This window comes from Sapajus apella, unplaced genomic scaffold (genome assembly GCF_009761245.1).
Source record: "Sapajus apella isolate SASKATOON/1434 unplaced genomic scaffold, GSC_monkey_1.0 scaffold127, whole genome shotgun sequence".
NCBI classification, from domain to species: Eukaryota; Metazoa; Chordata; class Mammalia; order Primates; family Cebidae; genus Sapajus; species Sapajus apella.
The window spans coordinates 1,469,282-1,478,129 of NW_022437067.1; the positions used below are offsets into that span (position 1 = coordinate 1,469,282).

The 8,848-nt window shown below is 66.1% G+C and overlaps 1 protein-coding gene across 7 annotated transcripts in view; it reads left to right on the forward strand.

Annotated features, from left to right (window-relative positions):
* Window positions 1–8,848, forward strand: part of PLCH2 (phospholipase C eta 2) — an 85,984-nt gene that overhangs the window by 22,881 nt on the left and 54,255 nt on the right. The window contains exon 1 of one of the 7 annotated variants that reach the window (XM_032262168.1): window positions 5,048–5,215. The exons of the other annotated variants lie outside the window; for them this stretch is intronic. Within the exon in view, the coding sequence (XP_032118059.1) occupies window positions 5,185–5,215 (31 nt within the window). The 5' untranslated portion in view covers window positions 5,048–5,184. Of the gene's footprint in view, window positions 1–5,047; window positions 5,216–8,848 lie in introns of those variants that run through there. 7 annotated transcript variants of the gene reach the window in all.

The following is an 8,848-nucleotide window of genomic DNA, read 5'->3' on the forward strand; positions in this document are numbered from 1 at the left end:
AGTGCCCTGCTGCGTCCCCTCCAGCACCCACCTCCAGTGCCCTGCTGTGTCCCCTCCAGCTCACCCCGGGAAGGGCATGCAGGCGTAACCCTGAGCTCCATCAGAGAGGGCAGTGCGGGGGCTCTGGGTGTGGGTGCCCGCAGCAAGGGGAGGGGCCCAGGCTTCTCCACATCGTCCTTGCCCATTGCCCAGGAGAAGGCACCCAGAGCACCCTGGCTAGGGCAGGTGAAGGCCCCTTCTTGCCACCACCTCCCAGCACCTGCTCCCTCAGCCTGGAGGTCCATTTTCTTCCAAATTGGCTCAGATCATTCCAGCTGGGAGCACCCCGGCCCTGCTGCCTGCCCACCGGTCTCCCACCCTCCCTGGGTGCCAGAGGGGCCTCTGGTCCCATGGGCACCTTCCCTGTAGATGTGAGGCCTCAAGGGGGCCCAGCTAACCCAGTGTGTGGTGGGAGCCGGGGCCGTTCCCCCCACGGTACTGAGTCTTCTGCCTGACTCCGCCGACACGGGCCACCTGCCGGGGATCCGGGCGGGCCGATGGAGCCCAGCTCTGGCCACATGGTTGCTGTGGGTGGAAGTGGCTTTGACTAGGCCCTTGCAGCCCTGGCCCAGCTCCCAGGGGCCCTGTTTTGCTAGACCTGGTAGCACAATCTCCCTTGCCAATGTCCCCCTTCTTGTGTGGAGAAGCACCGCCCCTTCCCTTCCTGCGGGCACCCACACCCAGAGTCTCTGGGGACCTGGGCAGGTGCCTTTCCTCTCCTCACGCCTGTTTCCCCCTCAGAGAAAAAGGTGTGTCAGGCCTCAATGATTCCTAATGGCAGGCAGTGCCTATCAGCCCTTTGGTGCCCTGAGGATGTCCTTGCCCTTCTCGCTGGGCCCAGCCCATGCCGCAAAGTGCCTGGGGGTCTCGGAGCAGGAGGCTCAGCCCCGCTCTGTCAGGTCTGGGCATGCCCTGTGGGCTCCCATCCATCCCCGTGCTGGCCAGGCCTGGCCCCGACCCCAGGGCTGTCCCCGGGCTACGGGCCCTGCACAGGGGAAGCCGAGCCGGAAGCAGCTGATCTGACCACACGTTCGCTGTCTCTAGCTCTGATTGAGGACGGGACGTCTTCAGAGCAGATGCCGGTGCGAGATGAAACACACACTTTCTAAATTTAGCCGCTGAGGATTGCACATTTACCCAGTTGGGTCCATTGATTGGGTTCATGCACGTGCTCTCTCTGTGGTGCTCAGGTGTGCCTCTCAGAGCCGTCTCTCCTCAGTGGTGACCTCAGGCTGCAGAAAGGCCTCTGAGACCTCCCAGCCGGGTCTCTGGCCCCAAGCCATCTGTTCACCTGGGGCTGACTGCCGCCCTTGGGGGAGGGTCCCGGGTCAGGTCCCTGGGGCAGCCCGTCAGACTGGATTCCTCGCTGCCAAGGAAAGGCACTGCCTGAGACATCGCAGCCAGGCCTGGCCGGAGTATTCCAGGGCAGCGGGCACCGGCTCCCTGCCCGCAGGGACCTCATGATCTTAATGTGAAGGGCAGACTCAAAATCAGGGCAAGGTCGTGTCTGGGACACTGTGGGGGACAAGGCAACCAGGGAGGGCTACCCAGAGGAGGTGCCTTGTTCCTGACCTTGGAAACCAAGCAGGGCTGGGCAGGGGGCCTGTGGAGCAGGGGAAGTCAGGCCTGGTGGAGGGTCTGTGAGGGAAGGGCAAACAGGGTAGAGAAGGCAGCTGCAGCCAGTCCATAGGACGCTGGGTGCCAGGCTGATGGGTCTGAGGTAGCCTGTGGTCCAGCCACAGGGGTGGATGTATTGGAAAGAGGCCTGAAGGCCAGATGGAGGCTGTGCATCAGGCCCAGGTAGCGGCCCATCTGGGAGCTCCTGGGTGGGGAGGCTGGCGGGGGCGGCTGGAGCTGGGGAGGCTTCGGGTAGAGGGCAGGCTGTGTGCCCTGGCTGCTGGAGCTGCCCCCAGGAGCACCGGCCGCGGCGCTGGTGCCTCCACACACTGCCTGCCGCGAGCAGGTGGCCTCTCTCCATGCGTGTCCCTGGCCTCACCCAGCGTGCCCAGGGTTCTTTCCTGCTCCGACGCAGGGATTCTTGGAGCTTCTGGCTCAGGATGGAGATTTCTTTCGTGGTTTCCAATTTGCATTTCAGTTTTGGCATTGTGCAGGAGGCCCGGTTTCTCTCTCATTGCCGCTCCTGTCGTCTCTCTCTGTCCTTGTCCCTGGGTCTCAGCGCTTGGCCACGTCTCTCTGGGAACCGAAGGCTGTGGGTCTTCCCTCCTGGGGCCTCATCTGAGGGCACGGAGCTCCACACTGTTGAGATCTGGCGGTGGCCAGGTGGTCCTGTGCCCAGGAAGCTGCCCCTGCCCATGCCACCCAGGAAAGGGGGTGCAGGTGGGCATGGTTCAGAGGGCACTGCCCGCTCCAGGTGCCTAGGAAATGGAGGGGTGAGTTCCCATCCTGACTGCACCCAGCTCCCAGGGGTCTCTAAGCCAGGCAGTGAAGGGGGTGCTCGGGCTTTAGTTTGAGGAAAGCCCCTGGAGGGCCGGGGGACAGGCAACGTGGAGGAGAAAGCCCCCTGGCAGCCACTGCCGACCAGGCCCTGCTGTGAAGCCTCAGAAGCCAAGAGGCACGGGCCCCACAGGGGTGGTCCCAGCACACCCCCCAGCTCCGAGCAGGCATCCCACCCTGGCCTGGGCTTGGCTTCTGCCAGCTCCTGGGCCTGCACGGGGAGGGGCAGAGTGTGGGGGCACAGGGGTGGGCAGGAGTCTGGGCATGTTCATTCACAGCACAGAGCTCCTCGGGTCCTCATTCACCCACACGTCATTTCTTCCTCCTGCACGTTTCTGAGGAGCTGGTGCGTCTGTCCTCCACGCAGCTGCGGAGTCCACGCTCGCTCACTTTGGGCTCCCAGACCAGCTGAAGCTGTCCAGGCAGGGTCTCCTCCGGGGGAGGAGAGGGAGGAGCAGCAGCTCTGCCCTGGCTTGGGCACTAGGTCCCTGGTGGAAGGGCAGGCAGAGAAGCTGTAGGAGCCGGCACCCGGGAGGGGAAGCCAGGCGGAGTCTGGGAGTCCTGGGTGCTGGTGCGGCCAGGGGAACCAGGAAATCACCTTTCCTTCGAGGGGCAGCCCTGGAGCTGCCTGCGGGCTCGCTGGGGGAGGTGCTGCTCTCTTCGCCTTCCATCCACAGCCCCAATGAAGGCAGCCCCTCACTCGAGTGATGATGGCGGCGTCACTGCAGGCTCAGGGCCCCGGGCAGAGGCTGCTGGAGCCCGCCGGCCTCGGCCAGGTGAAACATCCGGGAACACAGCTGCGACACAGAGCCTCCAGGGTGTGCGGAGATGGCGCTGCCTGGTGCTCCTGGAAAGCAGAAAGCCTGGGAGCTGGGCTGGCCCTGCGGGCAGCTGGACAGTTTCTCTGCGGTGATCTCTGCACCAGGAGGAATCCTGATCGTGCCCCAGGCTCTGGGGCACATCCAAGGAGCAGACTGCTTGGGGGAGGCAGACACCTCTTGGCTGCAGCAGTCAGGAAAGCACCATAGACACTGGCAGGTCTGTTCCTGGGGGGCTGAGGCCTGGAGGGGAGACAGGCCCCTTGTGAATCTCTGGGGAGCCAGCCCGGGCACCTGTGTCTTCTGTTTCCTCTTCGGTCACCAGGCCAGGGCCGGGTGTCGGGCAGGGTCTGCTTTGGAGAGAAAATTGAAACTCTGGCAGCACCGCTCCTGATCGCCACGGGCCCACGGGCCCGTGCTCCCTAGTCTGTCCTTGGACTCCTCCCTGGCTCCCAGCTTGGTGGCCATCTCAGGCCTGGTCTCAGATTCAGCCTTTCCTCTCCCTGGCAGGCAGAGCTGACTGGCCCCAGTGGGCTGGGCCCCTTTCTCAGCTCGGGTAAGGACCCCTTCTTGGTTTGAACCACCCATGTCAGACCCAGACAACAAAGTCCATGGACCCTTGAGCGCAGAAGCTGCATGGTGTGGGAGCACAAGGCTGCCCTAGGGGGAACACTGGGGCTTCCCTTGGAGGCCGGGGTGGCCTTGTGGGTAAACAGGGTGCTCTGAGTGCAGGAGGCTTTCTTGTTCCAGAGTCTGCCAGGCGGGGCTGTTTGGGAAGTTCTGCCTCAGCTCTGTGGCCCAGGCAGGCCTGGGGGAGCTGAAGCCTCTCTGGACAGTCTCTTTTGACCAGTCTCCCCCTGCTCCTTCTTCATAGCTGCCAGCAGCAGAGGGGGGGAAGGGATGAAGAGCCTGGAAGCAGAGATGCCTGGTCGGAAGGGGGTCCCCAGGGCCTGTCTGTGTGGCTGCTCTGGGCCTCCAGCATCTGGAATCATGGAAGGGGTGGCTGGTGTGGGGCTAGGGACCTGCCCAGGGGATGCGCCAGCCCTGGACTTTCGGGGCGATCCTGGTTCTACCGGGGCGCACAGGACAGGGCACCAAGCTCCCTCTCCCCGGAGGCGGGTGCGCTGGCTACCCTGCCACCCTCTTGGAGCTGGGCCGTCCTCCCTCTCCAGCAGTTCCAGGCACTTCGGCAGGAGTCTGCAAGTGCACCTGACATCCTAGCTGGGGGATGGGTGGCTCAGGCCCCTGGCCTCAAATGCCAGGGCGATGAGGGTGGGGGGCGGGGAGTCATGTGGCAGAGGCCCCTGTCTTGGCTTCTCCCGGCGCCTGGGCAAACGCCCAGCCTGGAGATGGGAAGCGCTCTCGGCCCCGCCCCCTTCCCGGTCCCTCTCACTGGGGCCACCGGGAGCCAGAGGGAGGCGGAGGGGGATTGCGGGCGGCGGAAGGCCGCGGGCGAGTCTTTGCGGAGAAAGCACTTTGGCTGCGGCGGGCGCGGGGGCAGGGCCGGCCAGCCCCGCCGGGCACCCCGCGCCCCACCTGCCAGCCCCGCCGTGCGCCCCGGGCCCCACCTGCTCCGCGCGCTACGCCCGCCCGCCCGCGCCCGACCCGCCCCTCGCCCGGTGCCCGCCGCCGAGCCCGCGCCCCCGGCCCCCTCCCGGCGCGGGGCGGGCAGGGGGTGTGGTGCGGGCACGAGTGACAGCACGCTCCTCGCGCGGCGCCTCCACGGGCTCAGTGTCGCCGCGCACCGCCCAGCGAGGGCCGCCCGAGCCGGCGGGCAATGCGGCGGGAGCCCCAGCCCGAGCCGGGCCGCTGACTGCGCCCCCGGCCCCCGCTCGACCCCGCCACCTTCGCCGCCGCCGCCTTCGCGGAGACAATGGACGCGGGAGCCGCCCCGCAGAAGCACAGTAGGTGCCGCCGCCCGCCCGGGCTGCGCGGGTGGACGCGCGGGGGCGCCGCTGCCCTGGTGCGGGTCGGGGCCCTGCCGCCCCGGGAGGCCGAGCTGCCCCGGCTCGGACCCGGAGAGGAGGCGCGATCGCGGCGCGGCACTGTGGGCGGGACGGGCAGAGCCGTCCTGAGCTCTCCGGGCGGCCCCAGGCGCAGGGGGAGGGATCTGGGGGCCGCCCCTCGGCAAACTTTCCTCTCCGGGGCTCCAAGGACGTCGCCCTGGGGCCGGGACCGCGCTGAGAGTGACCCCGGCTGAGCCCAGGCCCGACGCCCCATCCCTGCTGACCGCGCCGCGGGGCACCCGGTGTGGGTCCAGCAGGTGTTGCGTGGACTTGCCGCATGGGTGCCCCACACCTCTGCCTGGGCTGCGGGTGCGCGTTTGGGGAAGCCGGCCCCTTCCGAACTAGCAGGTGGGGGTGCAGCGGGCACTGCCCGGGCAGGGGAGCTCGGGAGGCCCTGGGACGGCGGGCGGTCTGCAGGGCGCAGGAGGGGGAGTGCCTGAGTGTCCAGAGCTGAGGGTGCCTCCTGGGCTCTGGGGGTGCCAGCAGAGCTGTGCTCTTAGGGGAGGTGGGCTCTGCTGGAGGAAGGTTCTGAGGAGAGAGGAGGCTTTCCCTCCCCTCCTCGCCTCCCACGCTGTCTGGGGACACTGGAGGCAGCCAGGGTGACCACTGACCCCCACTGTGGCCGTGAAACCACCTGTCCTCCATGGCCTTTCCCCTCCATGACAACGTGCCCAATCAGTGTTCCCTTCATCCCCTGACACCTTGGTCTGGTGAGGCAGGGTCACGGTGCCCAGCACCCTGTCTTGCGGAGCCCATGGTGTCTGCCTGGCTGGGTCTCTGATCCCAGAGGCTTCTTCAGCGAGGTGCAGCTAAAGGGGTATTCAGGCACCACGGGATGCCTGGGAGGGGCAGGTCAGAGTCAGAGGCCACTGTCCCACCTCCTTCTTGGTGGGTGGGGACAGAAGCCAGCCTGCCTGTCTCCCTAGGACCCTGGGCTGATGCTGGGAGAAGTCAGCTCTACATCGCCTCCCCCCACTCCCCCCCCAGCCAGACTGATACATTCCCTCTGCACTTGAGCCAGGGCAACATTCTCTGTACTGCTTGGGAGGGTCTGGGGTCTGGAAGGGATGTGGGAGGCAGGCGGGTACTGGGCAAGTGGGTGCCTGTGGCTGCGCTGAGGGTCCCCATAGGCCCCTCCTCTGAGGCTGACTGCCTGATGGCCCTGGCCTCTGGGGGTGAGATCTGGGCCCGCAGCATCGTCTGGATGAGGCAGGGAGACTGGCATCTCCTGGGCATCTCCCCAGGGAACCCAGGGCAGTGAGAGGAGAGGCTGGAACGGGCCTGGGCAGTGGCCGGGTAACTGGCAGGAGTGTCTGCTGGATGGTGCATGGAAGACTCGGGGCTCGGGGCTGGGGGCTTATTCTGGCAGCCTTTACCTCAGATCCCAGAGTGTGAGGCTGGGGTCAGGCCTGATGTCCAGCCACTTGCAGAGCTGGCTGTGGGTGGGGAACAGCTGGGAGCACCAGGGAGGGTGGGGACAGGTTGGCAGGGCCCCTTCTGTGGGTGACCAGCTAGGGCCCCGCCCAGAGGAGGAGGGGCCAGAGGAGCTGGTGGGCAGAGAGACCCCTTGCAGACCCTCCTAGGTGGCATGGGGCCTGGCAGCCCCGGTTCCCGAGGCCCTCACTCCTGCCGCAGGAGTTGAGGTTACATAATCCCCACCCCACACACGGAGTAAGCCACAGCAGCCAGGTCTGACAATACGAGTTGTAATTGGATTTTAATTTTTAATGTCTGCAACACGTGAAGAGCTTCGGGCCAATTTGTGTATCTTCTGTTACTCCACGCCTAACAGGACCACTTCATTAGCTGCTATCGCACCCACAGTGCCGTCTGTCCAGGAACGGAGGGAGCCCGGCCCCAAGCCCGTGCCGAACCCCGAGAGCTGCCTGCCACCTGCTCCAGTGGAGGGCACGCTGACGGGAGGGGGGATGAGGGCTGGCGCAGAGGGTCCCTCCCTTGGCCTGGCCGGCCTTCCCACCCCCATCCTGCTCCCCTATCCACCGCAGCCCTAGCCTGGGTGCTGCCCCTAGCTGCCAGGAAGGGGTGGCCACTGGGGGCTTGGACATCAGCACGCCCACCGAAGGCCCAGCTTCCCTGCTGATACCTGCTCTGGGGCCATCACTCTTATCTCCAAGGGCCCCTGGGCACAAGTGGGCCTGGATTCTGGGGTTCCACTGCCGCTCGCCCCCCTGTTTGAGACTCGTGGCTCAGCCCTGTGAGTGGGGGGTTGAGGTTGGAGTTAGGACACTGCAGCCAGGTCTCCCAGGGCTGGGGGTGGGTGGCCCCTGGCAGACCCAGGCTCCGGGCAGAAGCAGGAGCTCTGTGCCATGGGCCCCTCCCTCCCTGCAGCTGCAGGGGTCCCAGGAGGCGGGGCAGCTCCGACTCCCACCGCCCTCCAGATTATTCTTAGGTCTGTTGTGTAACAGGCGCGCATCGGAGGCAGAGGGAGGAAGGGCTCCTGGAGACGTCTCCGGCGGCAGCAGCTCGCCAGCCGGGAGAACAGCTTTTGTCCTTTCCACTTGCCCAGCACAAAGGGACAAAGGAGGCTGCCTTGGCCACCCAGCCTAGCTGAGAGCTGGCCAGCCCGGGCCCATGCAGAGGGGTCAGGGCCAATGCAGAGGGGTCAGGCGTGCAGAGGGGTCTGAGCTGGCGGAGGGATCGGGGCCTGCAGAGGGGTCGGGGTCTGCAGAGGGGTTGGGGCCGCAGACGGGTCGGGGCCGCAGAGGGGTTGGGGCCGCAGAGGGGTCGGGGTCTGCAAGAATGCAGGTGTCCCTTTCCTGTCTCATGCTCCCCAGGACTGGGCTGAGTCTGGGCTGGGGCTCCTTCCTCCCCTGGCCCTGCAGCCGGTGTGTGTGCCCACACACCTGTATGCCCATGCACGTGCAACTTGCAGGAGCCAGTTTCAGGGCAGCGCAGTGGCCTGGTGGAGGTGGAGATGTCGGGGGTGCCCACCCGTCTCAGAGCTGCCCTCAGGGCTCCTCTTCTGCCTTCCTCTCCCACCCCCTCTGTGCTCCCAGCAGCCTTTGGGCGCCGATTCCGGGGTCTCCTCCCCCGCAGATCACAGCAGGCTCCTCACACCTGCCTCCTGAGCTCCCACTGTGGATGAGATCCCGTGGCTGAGGCTCCAGGAGGAGCCAGGCTTGATGGCAAAAACACAGGACCCTGGGGGGGTTCCAGGCCTGGGTGGCTTCGGGGCGGGGCCGTCCACCCCAGCCCCAAATCTATGTGGGGAGGCCCAGGTGCTAATCTCACCTGCATCCTCCAGTACTCCTCCGCCTTCAGCTCCTCCCCGCTCGCTGGACCGGTGTTTCCCACACACCCGCACACAACTGCACACACCTACACACCCGCACACACCCACACAACCCTCATACACCTGCATACATCACACCCGCACACACCTGCACACACACATGCACCCGCACACATCACACACTCACACACCTCTACACACATCTGCACACAGCCGCACACATCACACCTGCACACCACACCCACACACCTGAACACATCACACACCCCCACACCCCC